This window comes from Asterias amurensis, chromosome 18 (genome assembly GCF_032118995.1).
Source record: "Asterias amurensis chromosome 18, ASM3211899v1".
NCBI classification, from domain to species: Eukaryota; Metazoa; Echinodermata; class Asteroidea; order Forcipulatida; family Asteriidae; genus Asterias; species Asterias amurensis.
The window spans coordinates 2188875-2207831 of record NC_092665.1 but is presented as its reverse complement, the minus strand read 5'-3'; the positions used below and the strand labels follow the sequence as shown (position 1 = coordinate 2207831).

At 39.4% G+C, this 18957-nt stretch overlaps 1 protein-coding gene and 1 long non-coding RNA gene across 2 annotated transcripts; both read right to left on the bottom strand.

Annotated features, from left to right (window-relative positions):
- Positions 1–433: 433 nt before the first annotated feature.
- On the bottom strand, positions 434–9591 carry LOC139951083 (uncharacterized). The gene is made up of 4 exons (XR_011787728.1): positions 9463–9591; positions 8158–8299; positions 3466–3633; positions 434–2795 (listed from the first exon to the last, which is right to left on the bottom strand). It is a non-coding gene; the product is annotated as an uncharacterized lncRNA (long non-coding RNA).
- Positions 9592–10774: 1183 nt separating this feature from the next.
- On the bottom strand, positions 10775–18701 carry LOC139950256 (2'-5'-oligoadenylate synthase 1A-like). Its single transcript, XM_071948873.1, has 5 exons — positions 18563–18701; positions 16764–16993; positions 14845–15118; positions 13638–14001; positions 10775–12680 (listed from the first exon to the last, which is right to left on the bottom strand). The coding sequence occupies exons 2-5, from the start codon at positions 16977–16979 to the stop codon at positions 12524–12526; spliced, it is 1011 nt and encodes a 336-aa protein (XP_071804974.1). The 5' UTR covers positions 16980–16993; positions 18563–18701; the 3' UTR covers positions 10775–12523.
- Between the last annotated feature and the right edge of the window lie 256 nt (positions 18702–18957).

The following is an 18957-nucleotide window of genomic DNA, read 5'->3' as shown; positions in this document are numbered from 1 at the left end:
TGCCATAATTATTTCCACGTCAGAGTGTCAGTAAATTATTTGATGTCAATAACTTACTGGTAAAAGCTGATTATAAATATTCTAGATTTAATCAAGAACGAACAATTAATTAGCATGAACTCATGTTTTAGCATTGACATTTTATTGTAATTCTGCGCTATATTAAAATGGTTCATTATTATTATCGTAATAAATAAAAATGGTACAACCCTAATCTAAACCTGTTTTTGTCTGATTGTCATTATTTTGTTGCCAAACCTGTATTTATTTGTTTAAAAAGCTTTATTTGACTTCATAAAACGAAACAAACATGTGCAAACCGTCCAATCTTAGCGTATTCACATTTTATTATATTTTATAAAATAAAAATAAATTAATAAAATTTTATATTAAAATAAAACAGACAAACAAGTTTATGTTTCCTTGTGGCCGAGTAGGCTGTTGATTGGTAGTCTTGATTCAAGAAGTTTGTTCTTGGGAGAGCGCCCTCTTGTGGCATTATTAATTACTTGTGGCAATATAACTACATATTAATGAATATCGCCACAAGAGGGCGCTCTCTTCACGACTGATCCAGAGACTAATCGCAACTTGGTAGTACACGCGTATACACACGTGTGCGTCAAACTTCGTTCTAATGTTTACCACCTTAAAAATTTTTTTTCAAACCCGGAAGACGCCATAGCCTAGCGGATAAGGAGACGGCTTCGGAGGACTACACTGGAGACATCTGTGCGGGTTCGAGCCCCGGCCAGGACCACCACCACCATGGAGACACCAGAGGAACGCCCACGGACCCCGGACCACGACGAGGAGGCAACATGGCGGGGACACACCAGAGGGGAGGCGTGGACCCGGAGAGAGAGAGAGGGGGGAGTGGTGGACCGGGTAGGAAGGAGAGTGGAGGCGAGATTTTTTTTTTAATTAAATTTTATTTATTTTTAATTTAAAAAAAAAAAAAAAAAAATCAAATTAACGGTAAACTGTTTTCTTAAAATCGTCTGAAACGCACGCTCGTTAATTTTTTTTATTTTCCATTAAAAAAAATCCAAAATTGTAAAAATTTCCAAAAATCACCACTAATTTTTACTTTTTTGAATTTCATTTTCTTAAAATCGCCTGAAACGCATGCTCGTTAATTTTTTTTTGATTTTATTTTTTTTTGCCTAAAAAACTCTAAAAATCACTGAAAATTGCAAAAATTTAGTGCAAAAACATTTAAAACACCCTTAAAACAGTGCGTGATACACTCCAGGGTATCCCTGTAGACATTCTACATGTAATAGGCATTCTGGTGACAAACAAACTTACAGGAAAGTGTTGTTTCAATAAATAATTGCATAAAATTACTCTAATTTGGCACTTAGCGTAAGTTGTAGGTGCTATATAACTCTTTAATTTAACAATTCAATTGCACAGAACACATCGTTCGTGACTTCTAACCTTCAATTTCTTATTTTAAGTATTACAAAGTATGTATGCTCAGCTTAACTGTGAATTCCGAAGCTGGCGTATTAAAAGCTGTTGTTTAAAAAGGGCATTTACACACATAAACCTTGATAACTTATTAGCTTAGTGTATACATATACACATGTATAGGAGAAATCAAACAAGAAATTAGTCTGGCACCTACATTAAGAATTAGAGTTGTATAACCACTAAGAGACTTGGAACCAGACTTCAAAAGATGTTGCAAAAATTGTATGGAAGTTTAGAAGGACCATCTGCATTGCCAAGTTTCCAAGTTAAATACATCAGAAAATCATAACAAAATATTATAACTGTTTATTTTGGGGTTCTCATGGATTTGCGGAATCTGGCTTTCAAGATAAAATGGTGGAAAGATGCAGTACAGTACTTTCAGTAATAAGCATAAAACTTCATTGCAATGCAGATGTTCACTCTAAGTTTCCATACATTTGGATTCCGTTAAAACTAAGAGCCCTACTCAGTTCGTACAATGTTTTGAAGATGAATATCATCACGTGTGACACAAACACATCAATTTTACCACATATAAATATCAAACTAGGTATTTAAAACATGTTTCAAACTCTGACATATGTGTTAAGTTATGTTTTGAAACTGTACATGTTAGCCTATACGTTGCATGAGTGTTCACTACACTGCTTTGGTATACAGTACAAACTGTAGTCGTAGTTAGAAGCCCTTTGATTTCTGCATTTCATTACCCATTCTTCAGGCCTGATGCTTCATTCTTGTAAGGGCAAGGTAGCAATTCTCAGTAAAACGCAAGAGTGTGAGGGAAATTTGAATTAGTACCAGAACCTTCAATGGGCACCAAGGCAATGACTAAGGTCGTGTGCATAGAGGCAATTGCTGCGTAATTTGTCTTTGAGAAGTATCAGGCCTGATGATTCAAAGGAGTTACAAAATGTACACAACAATATTCAGCAAAGTTTTCACTTCATAACAAAAACAGCCACATAGGGCTGTACGCGGTAAAGATCTGTTTACGCAGTACAATGTGCTTTGAATTAAGTTCATAGCTTTTGAAATAAATCACAACTTTGTTTCAGTTGTAAACAGTAAAGACTGATGTCGTGAGTGGTTTTATAAGAGTCCATGTAAACAGACCTTTTTACAATAAATAAAACTCACTACGTGAGACGTACCTTAACATCTTATTGAATGAATCACAAAGTTGAACTGAATTAGCTTTAGACGGTGAGAAGATGGTGTATTTGAAATCATGATGAGGCAGCATCTCACAGGCTCTCGTCAGTCAAGCTGGCGCATCTTTCATACCAAGGCTTGTCATCATCTTGAGTGTTCTATAAACAAAACATTCAAAGGACAAAATTAATGCATGAAATATATGTCAAGAGGAAAACAGTTGCATATTGTATGCATATTGTAATTCAGTTTGTAGAAGGTGCTGTTGATTGATGGTGGATACAGATTGGTCGAAAAGTGTCGAACATCCAAAGGGGTGATCATATTGGGGACTGGTCAAGAACAGCAGACAAGTTTTGTGCATCTTTGGCGTTGATACAGATTTGAAGTCAAAGGGGTAATAGTATTGGAGATGGGTCTAGATTAACAGACAAGTTGTGTGTAAATCTGTCATTGATAGAAGTACAAGGGGCAATAGTATTGAGGGCAGGCCTACAATCCCAGCCAAATGCTTGGGCCACCCAGACCTATATTGTTACATTAAACCATTCCCTGTACACTTCCCACTGACATCATTCACTCCCCCGTCCCCCCGTTCAATGTTGACTGTAACACAGAAGACCGTCAATCAGAACCAACATTGAAAGGGGGCAGGGGGGCCCAACGAGATATGGCCGGGATGGTAGAATAGGGGGTGCAAGTGGATGTTGTTCCTTTTTGGCATTGATGCAGATTTGAAGCACAACGGGTCAACAAATATTCTTGGATGAGTCCAGATTGGCAGTAAGTTGGGTGCGTATTTGTAATTGAAAAGTTTCATCATTGTACCTTAATATCCAAGTATTGAATAACTAGCCAAGTTGAACTGATGTAGCTTGAGGCATGCAGTGAGGAGATGATGTACTTGAATTCATTATGATGCCGCATCTCATGGGCTCTCTTCAGTCAAGCTGATGCATCTTTCATATCAAGGCTCGTCATCACCTTAGGAGTGTTCTAGAAATAGAAATTAAAAGAACAAATAATTGCATGACTTGCATTTTAATCAAGCATGAAAACAAATCACATGGTTAAAGGCAGTGGACACTATTGGTAATTGTCAAAGACTAGCTTTCACAGTTGGTGTATCTCAACATGCATAAAATAACAAACCTGTGAAAATTTGAGCTCAATCGGTCATCGAACTTGCGAGATAATAATGAAAGAAAAAAACACCCTTGTCACACAAAGTTGTGTGCGTTTAGATGGTTGATTTCGAGACCTCAAGTTCTAAATCTGAGGTCTCGAAATCAAATTCGTGGAAAATTACTTCTTTCTCGAAAACTATGACACTTCAGAGGGAACCGTTTCTCACAATGTTTTATACCATCAACCTCTCCCCATTACTCGTTAATAAGAAAGGTTTTATGCTAATAATTATTTTGAGTATTTACCAATAGTGTCCACTGCCTTTAAAGGTCAATAACTGTGAAGAGAGGAATCTGGGTGCCCCCCTGAAACTTTGCCCACTCCCAATCCCTCCCCCTTGCCCCCATTGATGAAATCATGAGGCAAATCCCTAGATGCATATAAATAGTATTTAAAGATGGTTATGTCTTGGTATAAAGTATATGAAGACAGGGGTTTGGGGAGGGGGTTAAGAACAGCAACGGTGGGGTGATGTTTGGAGACACCTTATTGGTTGGGAGCAAGTTATCAAAAGGGAGACAAGTGGGTCTATTTTTGGGAAAGCTTTGAGGGGAAGAAAAAAGGTAATTAGGGGCTGGTCCTGAATGCCAGAAAAGTAGGGTGCATTTGGTATTGATACATATTTGAAGTAAATGGGTTAAAATCTTGGGGGCAGGTCCTGAATGGCAGAAAAGTGGGGTGCATTTGGTATTGATACATATTTGAAGTAAATGGGTTAAAATCTTGGGGGCAGGTCCTGAATGGCAGAAAAGTAGGGTGCATTTGGTATTGATACATATTTGAAGTAAATGGGTTTAAATCTTGGGGGCAGGTCCTGAATGGCAGAAAAGTGGGGTGCATTTGGTATTGATACATATTTGAAGTAAATGGGTTAAAATCTTGGGGGCAGGTCCTGAATGGCAGAAAAGTAGGGTGCATTTAGAATTGATTTATAATTGAAGTAAAAAAGGTAAAATGTTGAGGGCGGGTCCTGAATGGCAGAAAAGTAGGGTGCATTTGGTATTGATACATATTTGAAGTAAATGGGTTAAAATCTTGGGGGCAGGGTTTGAATGGCAGAAAAGTGGGGTGCATTTAGAATTGATTTATAGTTGACGTAAAAAAGGTAAAATGTTGAGGGTGGGTTCTGAATGGCAGAAAAGTGGGGTGCATGTACAGAAAAAAAAGTGAAGTAGAAGGGGTAAACATTTGTGGGCGGGTCTAGAATGGCAGAAAAGTGGGGTGCATTTGGGACTGATACTGATTTGAAGTTAAAGGGGTAAATTGTTTGAGGCGGGTCTAGAATGGCAGAAAAGTGGGGTGCATTTGGGATTGACTTATACACAGTAGGCCTATAGTTGAGTAAAAGGGGTAAAATGTTGAGGGCGGGTCCTGAATGAGGTGGGGTGCATGTACAGATAGTGAAGTAGAAGGGGGTAAACATTTGTGGGCGGGTCTAGAATGGCAAAAGAGTGGGGTGCATTTGGGATTGATTTATAGTTGAAGTAAAAGGGGTAAAATGTTGAGGGCGGGGAATGGCAGAAAGAAAAGTGGGGTGCACATAATGATACAGATAGTGAAGTAAAAGGGGTAAAAGATTGTGGGCGGGTCTATAATGGCAAAAAAGGGGTGCATTTGGGATAGATTTATAGTTGGAGTAACAATAGTAGAAAAGTGGGGGTGCACTTGGAATTGTTTGGGGTGGGTCCTGAATGGCAGAAAAGTGGGGGTACATTGGGATTGATTTATAGTTGGAGTAAAAGGGGAAAAATGTTGGGGGAGGGTCTGGAATGGCAGGAAAGTGGGGTGCATTTGGGATTGATACTGGTTTGAAGTAAAGGGGAAAAATGTTGGGGGAGGGTCTGGAATGGCAAAAAAGAAGGGTGCATTTAGGATTGATTTATAGTTGAAGTAAAAGGGGTAAAATGTTAAGGGCGGGGAATGGCAGAAAAGTGGGGTTCACATATGATATGGATAGTGAATTATAAGGGGGTAAAAGATTGTGGGCGGGTCTATAATGGCAGAAAAGTGGGGTGCATTTGAGATTGATACTGGTTTAAAGTAAAAGGGGAAAAATGTTGAGGGCGGGGAATGGCAGAAAAGAGGGGTGCACATATGATATGGATAGTGAATTATAAGGGGTAAAATGTTGGGGCGGGTCCTGAATGGCAGAAAAGTGGGGGTGCATGGGATTGATTTTGATTTGAAGTTAAAGGGATAAAATGTCTGGGGGCGGGTCTAGAATGGCAGAAAAGTGGGATGCATATTGGATTGATACAGATTTGAAGCAAAAAGGGATAAAAGATTGTGGGCGGGTCCTGAGAGCCAGAAAAGAAGGGTGCATTTGGGATTGATTTATAGTTGAAGTAAAAGGGGTAAAATGTTGGGGTGGGTCCTGAATGGCAGAAAAGTGGGGTGCATTGGGATTGATTTATATTTGAAGTACATGTAACGGGTAAAGTGTTGAGGGCGAGTCTACAGAAAAAGGGGTTTACTGTTGGGGCGGTTCCTAAATGGCAGAAAAGTGGGGATGATTTGGGATTGATACTGATTTGAAGTTAAAGGGGTAAAATGTTTGAGGCGGGTCTAGAATAGCAGAAAAGTGGGGTGCATTTGGGATTGATACAGATTTGAAATAAAGGGGGAAAAATTTGTTGGGCAGGTCTAGATTGGCAGAAAAGTGGGGTGCATTTTGGATTGATACAGATTTGATGTAAAAGGGGTAAAATGTTTGGGGCGGGTCTAGAGTAGCAGAAAAGTGGGGGTACAGACAGATTTGAAGCAAAAAGAATAAATTGTTGGAGGCGGGTCCTGAATTGCAGAAAAGTGGGGTCCCAAATGCGCTTTATAAGTCTCGTTTATTATTATTATTTATTATTATTATTTGGGATTGATACTGGTATTACTGGTTTAAAGTAAAAGTGGTTAAATGTTGGGGTGGATCCCAAAAAAGTGGGGGTGCTGGGATTGATTTAGGTAAAATAAATAACATGTTGCTCGTCCCCGCCCGCTCCGATTTTAGAGACCACACCAATTTTTTTGTTATTCATTATTAAAAAATATGGTGGCCATCTTGAAAAAAATAACAACAAATTTGAAACAAACAAGGACCTCCCTCACCAACTTTTCAAAAAGTCCGGACGCGCAACATGTTATTTATTTTACTTGGCCTTATATTTGAAGTAAAAGGAGTAAATCTTGGGGGCGGGTCCTGAATGGCCAAAACCGGGGGTGTATAAGGGATTGATACCAAGGGGTTAAAATTTAATGGGCGGGTCAAAAGTGGCAGAAAAGTGGGGTGCATTTGGGATTGATACAGATTTGAAGTAGAAGGGGGTTCACATTTGTTGGGCGGGTCTAGAATGGCAAAAAAGTGGGGTGCATTTGGGATTGATACAGATTTGAAGTAGAAGGAGTACACATTTGTGGGGCGGGTCTAGAATGGCAGAAAAGTGGGGTGCATTTGGAATTGATTTAAAATAAGTACTTGAAGTAAAAGGGGTAAAATGTTTGGGGCGGGACCTCAATGGAGAAAAGTGGGGTGCATATTGGATTTATACTGATATCTGAAGTAGAAGGGGTAAAGCATTGGGGGCGGGTCTAGAATGGCCAAAAGTGGGTGCATTTGGAACTGATTTTTTTTTTTAAATAAAAGAGGTAAAATGTTTTGGGCGGGTCCTCAATGGAGAAAGTTGGGTGCATTGAACTTATACTGATATCTGAAGTAGAATGGGTAAAATGTTGTGGGTGGGTTTAAAATGGCTGAAAAGTTGGGTGTATTTATAGCATTGATACAGATTTGTAATTTGTAATTGATTTATTTGAAGGTTAAAGGGTAATTCTTGGGGGCGGGTCCTGAATGGCCAAAAAGTGGGATGTATGGGATTGATACAGATTTGCAGTAGAAGGGGTAAAAATTTGTAGGGCGGGTCTAAAATGGCATAAAAGTGCCTTTATTTGAATTTGATGTAAAAGGGATAAATGTTGATGGCTGGTCCTTGTTACATAATTGAAGTAAAAGAGAAAAATGTTGGGGGCGGTTTCTGAATGGCAGAAAAGTGGGGTGTATATTGGCCCATACTGATTTGAAGTAGAAGGGGTAAAATGTTGGGGCGGGTCCTGAATGGCAGAAAAGTGGGGTGCATTTGGATTGATTTATATTTGAAGTAAAGGGGGTAATTTTTTGGGGCGGATCCTAAAAGGCAAAAAGTGGGGTGTAATATGGGATTGATACAAAATAAAATAAATTACAAATTGGTTTATTTTTATATAAAAATACAAGACCAAAATTTAAGTAGAGAGGCGTAACATGGATGAGAATACTTGACAAAAGGGTTTGATATGCGTACATACCTTTTAAATGAACTGAAGTAGCTCGAGGCAGTGAGAAGATGTTGGATTTGAATTCATGATGACGCTGCATCTTAAATGGGCTCTCTTCAGTCAAGCTGTTGCTTCTTTCAGATAGAAGCTTGTCCTTACAATCTCAAGTGATCTACAACACAAATATAAAAGAACAAAAATTTTGCAATTTTATTTATACTTCATCGTAATGAACCAGTAAGAGTAAAGATTGTAAAGAGAGTAAATAAAAATGGAATAGATCCAGATAAACTAAAAAAGAAAGAAAGAGGGATATATGGGACACAGCTTAGATTCAAAGGAGTATACAGAGGGGGGAAGTGTTTGATGTTGGTCCATAATGTTGGACACATTGTCAAAGACCAGTATTCCTACTTGGTGTATCTGAACAATGCATAAAATGCAACAAACCAGTGAAAATTTTGTCCCAATTGGTCATCGATTTAAAGGCAGTGGACACTATTGGTAATTACTCAAAATAATTATTAGCATAAAACCTTTCTTGGTGACGAGTAATGGGGAGAGGTTGATGGTATAAAACGTTGTGAGAAACGACTCCTTCTGAAGTGCCATAGTTTTCGAGAAAGAAGCAATTTTCCACGAATTTGATTTCGATACCTCAGATTTAGAACTTGAGGTCTCGAAATCAACCATCTAAACGCACACAACTTATTGTGACAAGGGTGTTTTTTTCTTACATTATTATCTCGCAACTTCGATGACCAATTGAGCTCAAATTTTCACAGGTTTGTTATTTTATGCATATGTTGAGATACAAATACTGTGAAGACTAGTCTTTGACAATTACCAATAGTGTCCACTGCCTTTAAATCGAAGTTACACAAGAATAATGAAAGAAAAACACCATATAGAACAGTTTATCTTTGCTGGTCCTCAGTAAAGTCCACTTCTGTGTGTTACTTTCTTCGGTAACATACACTGACAGTGAAAGTGAGTCCGTGACAGCAAGTGAATTTAAGGTTTTCCTTTTGTTGATTGAAAGTGTTTATAATTTATATATTGCGCGTGACTACCGTTCGTAGTGATTGACATGTAGGACTTTCCTTCTCTTCTTCGTCCTGGCGGCGTCTGAGAAAAATGCAAACAAAACTTCTCGAGTGATAACGTTCAGAGTTACACAGTGACACTACTGCCAGACTCCCCACAGTGACTGAGCTGAATCAGTGATCGGAGAACGCGAGTCGAGTGTGGCGAGTGAACAGCAGAGGGAAATTATTTTGGTAAACAAACATGGTAAAAACAAGTATAATTCTTGCAGTTATTATGACAACTTACCTTGAGGGTGTGGCTTGATACTCCGGGATTCGAAAGCCTTTATTTGATAGGAAATCTATGGTCTTAACATACATTTTGTCTGTTGTTTTAAGTGACACATCCACGTGTGTTTCCAACGCCATCTTGATTATTGTTGACACTACCTAAACTGTTACTAGGGAGGGCGCACTCCATTTTTACTTATTCATTTATTTTGTGCGATTGTTTGACACGGGTGGGCGGGGCTTCATCAGAAAGGAAATTAACTCAGGACTGAAATAATATAACACAAGTGTACATTTTTCTAGATTTTCAGAAACTTAACAAAAGTTTATTCTACTCCTTATCATAAATTTTCTAGATATTTGAGGAGATAAAAACGTTATTTGAGTTTTTAATCTGAAGATCATAGGTCCGCAAAGTGCAAGAAACTTTCTAGAGAAGGGAATTCTTAGGGTGGGTGTTTTATTTTTACTTTCGTGTGAGATGCAACACCATAGTTTACCCCTTATCCCCTATTTGTTTTACTAGATCTCCCTCTCTCCACATTTTTACTCACAAACTTTCTGTAAAAACATTTATAAGACGTTCATTTGATGGATTTTTAAGTCGGGGCGGTCGGGGGGGGGGGGGCGGTGCGTCGTCATAGACCTTTTCGCAAATACTGGGGCGCGCGCGTAAAGCTTGGAATTAGGTGCATTGTGGTCTAGCTGATTACAAATTTGATTCATATATATCCCACAATGCACCTCATTCAACAGTCTGCGCTTGCGCATTGGTATTTGCGATAAGGTCTATGTCAAATTAATATCCCCGTCAACAGATTGAACTATGGAGGGCGCACTTCATAAACAAACGCACGTGCTTATTACAGACGCAAGCCTTTCATAAAGCTGCTTAATAAGTTTCTTAGGTAAGCAGAAATTGAGTGGGGCACCAGTCACAGCTAGTAACCTCTGTCTGTTTAGCAATACTTGCTTTTCTGTGCCATAGGAAGTTGTTCTTTTTATACATTGCAGGCTTTATGAAAGTGATGTGCCCTTGTAAAAGTTGTATGCATAACTTTTGATTGCTGACTAGAGCATGGAAGTACAGGGTCCAATTTAATTCGGCTCCCTGCTTACCGCAAAATGTTGTGCTTACCGAGCCCGGCATAAGCACAGAACTTCGCGGTAAGCAGAGCCTTAAATTGGCATAACTGTTAGTACTAGTACGGCACATCATTTCATGATAAGCAGAGCAATAATTATATCGTCCCTGTGGTTGGGTGGGGGTTGGGGCAGATCCAAATTGAAATGCAAAGAAAATTTCAAACAGTAGGACAAATTTTGGGCGATTTTCAGCTGATTCGAATCTTTCTTCTTTATTTTATTTTTTTTTTTATTAATGCCATGGAAAAATACTGTTCAAAAGTAAAAATTTTGGAAGTTCCTTTTCTTTTACAGTAAGAAAGTTGTATGCATGCCAGACATTTTATATAAATACAACAGAAAGTAAACTGGCTTTTCTCCAAACTCTTATAACTGACAATATTACTATATTAAGTAATAAAACATAAAGGAAAACAGCTGTTTTTTTTTCTAAAAGGTAACAGATCCGGTTTGAACACCTTGACATAAAAATAACTGCTAAACACAGCTGCCAAATTTTTACTCAATGTGATAATAACACTATAATATTATGGCATCTTATTTTACCCAGACACACAGTTTACTCTTTGTTTATTATACTCTTTGTTTATTATTTTGTATGTAGCATTACCATCTGTATTGATTTTGGTGTGTAGATTTGCTCTTTGATAACTAACCTTTTCTACGATTCTACTGCCAAGGAAGAGAGTTTGGAATTTGGGAGACTTTTTTTTCTGAAAAAAAAAACCCCTGTCCCGAGCCCAATTTCAAAGAGCTGGTTAAGCAGAAAATACTGCTTAAAAAATCCCTGCTTAGCAGTAGTATGAGCAGAATACCAGTCACAAATTCTATGTGTGACACCATATTTAATTAAGCTGGTAACCTTATTATGATTAGCATAATTTTGATTTGCTTAGCTTGATTTTGTGTTTTATTATAAGCAGCTCTATGAAATTTGGCCCTGCTTTTTAAGTACATGATCTGTGCCGAAGGTAGGAAATCGGCTGGTATTACTATTTTTTTTGCTTAATAGCTACATCAAAATAATGTCATAAACACATATCAGTGTAAAGGTAAAACCAAAATTAATATTGAATTAAATGTCATAATTTGCTGAATGCCGATTCTTTAATAGCATTTAAAATGTAGCGTGCAAATTTTCTAAAAGACTTAACTTTACAACATGCTTGTACCCCTTACAAATCTCATGGTCATCCACTAGGCAGTGATTAGACTTGGTCTCAAGTCTATGATCGTGGTACCTAGCAAACAGTTACATCAAACACTAAAATGTGTTTTTTATTTTATGTTATGGCTCTTTTGTAGCCAACACTCAAACAATAAAATAAATAGTAAACAACTGTTGCCAACACTGAAGTACAACAAATAAACACTAAATTACAAAACCACAATCAAATATAATTTTTGTGAAATAAATAAAACTTTTTTTCAAACAATCTGTTTCAAACTATTTGATTTTTGTGTTCCTTTTTTGTTTGTTTAATAAAAAGCCGACTTCTTCAGTCATAAAAACCTGTAATTATATGTTTTAGCTATTTTGCATCTATTTTGGCAAGTTAATAGTTCCTCAACCCGCATGCGTCACTACGTAAAAATGTGGGAAAATATACAACACAAATTGCACGCATAGCACTGTGTACAAAAGCATGAGATCTACCAGTTTGTGAAAATGCTTAACTTACCAGTACATGTAAACAGATTGCTGATTGTGTTTGGCACCTAGACAAGAGCTATGTAATTAAATCGACAAAAAAATAATTGGCACTTTATGAACTAAAAAAAGATAAATCTTGATTTGTAGGCCATGCTAAATTTGACTGTGAAACCCTTACTTGTTTGGTGCTGAAACGTTCTGAAAGTGTCTCAAGAACTGTGAACAAAAATCAAATTTTCAGATTTTCTGATTTTTGGACACATTTATGGGTTCCTGTTTAATGGGAGCTCCAGCCTTCGTAAACGGTAACATCTTTGCAAAGTGTCGTCCAAAGTGTTGCTCGGGCAGCGCCAGAAATCGTTTTCCTGATGTTCTCATTTTCAAGAAACTTGCAGACGTTGTTCGTTGGGTTCGTTGGATCCAGAATAATGGGACTGTGGAAGAGAGAGTCGTCTGGGTAATTTTTAAAAGCCAAGTGAAAAGTTTGTAAATGCAATGAAAATTCAAATAATGATGATAATCAATTTTTATATAGTGCTTTATCACAGCCCAAAGGCCTATCAAAGCGCTTCTGACATTATAACCCCTGGTCACTGAGCCATATTATATTTAACTCCGTAAACCATCTCAGCTACCTGGCCGATGCTGCGAGTTACCCCGCTCTAATCTAATCATTCACATAAACCATCTCTGCCTCACATGTGCCCATTTTACCCTTGGGTGGAGAGAAGCTTTTGGTTAAGTGTCCTGCTAAAGCACACAAAAAAGTATCACGACCAGGATTTGGACCAACATCCCAATGACTTTACTACCAGAACTTGAGTCTGATGCTCTTATCCGCTTGGCTAAGACAACCCACAAAGGACTTATTTCGTTAAAGGATCTGTCTCGTCATCCATAAAGAGCAAGAGGCTACTCCCTTGCACAATTTACTTTCAGAACTGTCGTCTCGCATTCCTAGACCTTTATCCATGGTGCGGCCATCTTGATTTTCTTGACATTCTTAATGTATACCCAACCATAGAGTTATATTATAAGAACTAGAGGGCGCACTAGTGATGCTCTGGCACAAACGCGGCGGGACCACAAGGAGACACACACATTTAGTAAGATGAACATCGTACTCGCGTTGAATAGTGAAGTAGGCCTACACGCTGGTGTGTATGCTAAATACATGCTTTGTTGTCTTTTCAACTTAAAAATGGCCGCCCGCAGGGCCACGTTACTAGCCCAGTGCGCCCTCTAGTTCTATTATATAACTGTATGAACCCAACCGAGGCTGGAAGGAAAAACAGTCTGGTTCCCTTTTGTTTTAGCATTTATTACTGTTGTTTGATTCAGGGAACACACGACCGAGATGGTGGCAGCATGACATAGTATGTATAACTCACATTTTCATATTAAGCCGACTTAAAACTTCATCTACATCTTCTTCATCACACCAGTATACAATCTGTATACTACGGAGGTCAGCCAACCTCTGCAGGACGTTCTTCAACCCCTGGGCTTTGTCAAATCGTGCAGGCTCTTGTGCCTCCTCCCACAAATGAACAGTCAACAGCTCAAGAAAGTAAGACTTCTTGAGTTGTCTTGGGAGAGCTGCATGGGCCCATGTCTTCACCAGTCGGATGAGCTCCTTAATGTAGCTAGGCTGGCTCTTGATGAAGAGTTGCCGTTGTTTGACAAGACAGGCAGAGTAGTACTCTCGATTCTTTTCGCTTTTCCGCATTATTGCTTCCATCATATCTTCCTTATCTGCGGAGAGAGCGTCAAAATTATTTAGGGAAAATAGAACACACCAAGGATCACCTTGGGAAATAAGAACGCACCAAGGATCACCTTGGGAAATAAGAACGCACCAAGGATCACCTTGGGAAAGAAGAACACACCAAGGATCACCTCGGGAAATAAGAACACACCAAGGGTCACCTTGGGAAATAAGAACGCACCAAGGATCACATTGGGAAATAAGAACGCACCAAGGATCACCTTGAGCAAGTAGACTGCACCAAGGATCACCTTGAGCAAGTAGACTGCACCAAGGATCACCTTGAGCAAGTAGACTGCACCAAGGATCACCTTGAGCAAGTAGAAGCGCACCAAGGATCACCTTGAGCAAGTAGACTGCACCAAGGATCAACTTGAGCAAGTAGAACGCACCAAGGATCACCTTGAGCAAGTAGACTGCACCAAGGATCACCTTGAGCAAGTAGAAGCGCACCAAGGATCACCTTGAGCAAGTAGAACGCACCAAGGATCACCTTGAGCAAGTAGAACGCACCAAGGATCACCTTGAGCAAGTAGACTGCACCAAGGATCACCTTGAGCAAGTAGAACGCACCAAAGATCACCTTGAGCAAGTAGACTGCACCAAGGATCACCTTGAGCAAGTAGAAGCGCACAAAGGATCACCTTGAGAAAGTAGAAGCGCACAAAGGATTACCAAGTTTTACCCTAACACAGATGTTCTTTATTGTTGTTTTATCAATTAGAGAAACATGTTCATTACCGATGTTCTCATTTTAAGTTTACTTTCCAAGAGAGTGGACAAAATGTCTTCTTGAAAAAATTGAAAAGGTTGAAGAAACAAGAACTTACCTCCATCGTGAGAGTTGTCAGCCGTTAGGAGCAGATCAACCCTGACATCCAAGTTATCGTACTCAAGATTGAAATGGACGACAAAATCATCACTTCGGACTCCGGTAACGCCATCTATTCCCTCAAGGATGTCCTCTACATCCCTCTGACCTTTCTTAAGCTGCATCTTGTACCTCATTGCCCCGATTGTGTCGATAGAATCCCAGTTCATGAACACGAATAGGTCTATGTCAGACTGGTCTTTTACAAAGGTGCCTTTGCCGAGTGACCCACCCTATAATGTCAAATAAATACATAAAGAGAAGTAATGTTTGCACTTTGCATATTATGGTGTGATAACCAGATTGAAGTATGTTGTAAATTGATGGTACAACCATCCATTTAGAGTTAAAACATCAATGTCTGAGACAAGGACCTCACAGTCAAAAACCAAGGCCTAAAGTCCAAGACTATAACCTAAAAGTCAGAGACCAAGACCCCAATGTCTGAGACCAAGACCTCAATGTCTGAGACCAAGACCTCAATGTCTGAGACCAAGACCTCAACATCCGAGACCAAGACTTAAATGTATGAGACCAAGACATCAATGTCCAAGACCAAGAGCTCAACATCCGAGACCAAGACTTAAATGTCTGAGACCAAGACATCAATGTCTGAGACCAAGACCTCACTGGCCAAGACTAAGACCTCAGTGTCCAAAACCAAGACCTCATTGGCCGAGACCAAAACCTCAATGTCCGAGACCAAGACATCAATGTCCCGAGACCAAGACATCAATGTCAGAGACCAAGACCTCAACATCCAAGACCAAGACCTCAATGTCCGAGACCAAGACCTCAACATCTGAGACCAAGACATCAATGTCCGAGACCAAGACATCAATGTCCCGAGACCAAGACCTCATTGGCCGAGACTAAGACCACAATATCTGAGACCAAAACTTCAACATCTGAGACTAAGACCTCAGTGTCCAAAACCAAGACCTCATTGGCCGAGACCAAGACCTCAATGTCCAAAACCAAGACCTCAATGTCCGAGACCAAGACCTCAGTGTCCAAAACCAAGACCTCATTGGCGGAGACCAACACCTCAATGTCTGAGACCAAAACCTCAAATTTCGAGACCCAAAACCTTATGTCTTAGATAAAAGCCTCAATGCCCGAGACTAAGACCTTAATGTCTGAGACCAAGACCTCAATGTCCGAGACTAAGACCTCAGTGTCCAAAACCAAGACCTTATTGGCCGAGACCAAGACCTCAATGTCTGAGACCAAGACATCAATGTCCCGAGGCCAAGACATCAACATCCGAGACCAAGACCTCAATGTCCGAGACCAAGACCTCAACATCTGAGACCAAGACATCAATGTCCGAGACCAAGACATCAATGTCCCGAGACCAAGACCTCATTGGCCGAGACTAGGACCACAATATCTGAGATCAAAACTTCAACATCTGAGACTAAGACCTCAGTGTCCAAAACCAAGACCTCATTGGCCGAGACCAAGACCTCAATGTCCAAAACCAAGACCTCAATGTCTGAGACCAAGACCTCAGTGTCCAAAACCAAGACCTCATTGGCAGAGACCAACACCTCAATGTCTGAGACCAAAACCTCAAATTTCGAGACCCAAAACCTAATGTCTTAGATAAAAGCCTCAATGCCTGAGACAAAGACCTTAATGTCTGAGACCAAGACCTCAATGTCCGTGACAAAGACCTCAATGTCTGAGACCAAACCCTTAAATTCTGAGACCAAAAACCTAATGTCCGAGACAAAGACCTAAAAGTCTGAGACCAATTAAAGCCTCAAAGGCCGAGCCTTAAGAAGCCAAGACCAAGACCTCATGGTCTCAGACCAAGACCTTAATGACCAGAGCAAAACAAAACAACAACTATATTGCGCTCAGTAAACCTACCACGACTATTTCATCAATAGACGACAAGGAAAGGGTTAGTTCAAATTCCAAGTAGTTGGCTGCGGATGTACAGAGACCCCGATAAGCTTTGGATCCATCTTTGATGTTTTCATTGTACCATGATTCCAGGAAGCTAGGATGAAAACACCATGGCTCCTGCTTGGAAAGACGTCTGTATACCTTCATCGCCTTCTTGCCCAAGTCGGTCGATCCCATGCTTAGAGCTTTAACTGAAATAAACAATAATTTTTGTTTTAGAGAGGTTATATAATGTGAGTGTCGTGGCCGAGCGGTTAAAGCCATTATACACTTTCGGTAAACAGTATTGTCCAAGTCCCACACTTCGTGTATCACAACTTATATATAAAATAACAATCCTGTGGAAATTTAGGCTCAATCGGACATCGGAGTCGGGAGAAAATAACGGGAAAACCCACTCCTGTTTTTGCGCGTTTCGCCGTGTCATGACATGTGTTTATAACAAATCTGTAATTCTCGCTAACGAGAATTTATATTGTTTTCTCAAAAAGTACAGCATTTAATGGACTAATATTTCAAGAGAAGTCTTTCACCATTACCTTTTGTAAACCCTGTAAATTATTTGTAAATCTGTGAACTTTTTTTTTTTTTTCTGTACCGAAAGGGTCCAATGGCTTAGGCCAAACAAAATAAATGTTGTGTTTACGGTAACGGCCCTAAAAAATTCCAGGTAGGTAGGTAGGAAAATAATTTTATTTTGTAATTTTATTTTTATTTTTAAGTTCTTGAATTTTGAGTTATTTGTTAATATTTCAAACCCGTTACCATGAATTATACTAACCTTGTTCGACTCATCAAGTTATAAACCCTCATGTTGGAAAGTGGTAAAATATAAAAGTTTATAAGTTGTTTTAGAAAAAACATAACATAGGTCAAGTTGCAAGCGCTTTAGAAGTTACAAGGAAACTTTTTATCTTAACATTCAATCAGGGCCATGTTTTAAATGCTGACATCAGTTTTACCAACTTTCAATTTGAGGTGTGGTTATTTTGTTCACATTTTTCATTCCATTGTTGTACACTTACTTGCACTTTACCCAGACTGACGAACCTCCTATTTATTATAGGTAAATGTGTTATTGCACAAAATGTGCCTGAGAAAAGGGGAATTCCCCCAGAACGATGAGAAATTCTATACCCTGGGACAGAGAGGGTGTGGGACTTGTTTGGTTACCTCATGAGTCATACACAAATTTTACGACCTCGCCACCATTACGTACTCACTTATTCATTATTTTTTTTTTACACCTGAGGATTTATGAAACCAATCTCTCTTGAAGTATATATATGCGGAACCCTTCTTCTACGGTAGGAAAAAATGCAGTGTGGAATTGGAGCTAATTTTGGGCGTAAAAATTGTTGGCGAAGTGCAGAAAATTATCCATAAACTTTAAATACCAAAACTAAGACTACAGTATCATGTCCACCACAGCTCCACATGGCTTATGGGAGAACTTGGTTTCCCCTATAAAACATTAACTTGACTTGTTCAGTCGCTGTGTCGCAAGACATTTCCAAGCAAGTGCCTATATACACAGTAGTAGTAGTACTACCATGGAGGAAGACCACCATGGGGCAATAAACCAGAGCACAGCACAGACACCACTGACAGAGCAGACCGTTCATAGAATCATAGATAGTGTCTATCCTTCTTCTCCGGCTTGCAAATTATTCTATTCTTCTAATGAATATGGCGGAGGTACATGTATGAGAGCGGAGAAAAAGTTATCAACATTGAACAGTGGAATTCTTTTTTCTTACCTTATCGTAAATCCTGCTTGAGTTTGAGAACAAATGGAGCAATAATAGGACTTTCGCTGGGATGGAGACCCAAACGCCACAACGCTGCTCTGGAGTCGCACTTTTTCACACTCGCACTCGCCCGCCCCCTTGCGTTGCATATTATGACGTGACACGTCCGTGACGTAGTGTATAACTTGTTGTTGGTTGTAATGGCATGGGACTTTCCCCCTGTAATGAGAACGTTTGCGTGCCTAGTCTTGATTCAAAACGCTTTCGCCGTTACTACAAGATTCGTTATGAAGAGGGCTCACACACATCCATGCAAAGTTACTTTTAAAGAGAGTCTGTTCTTGTATTAAGTCAAGACTACTACACTGTAGCTACTCCTCCATTGGCGGCCAAAAGGGCAAAAA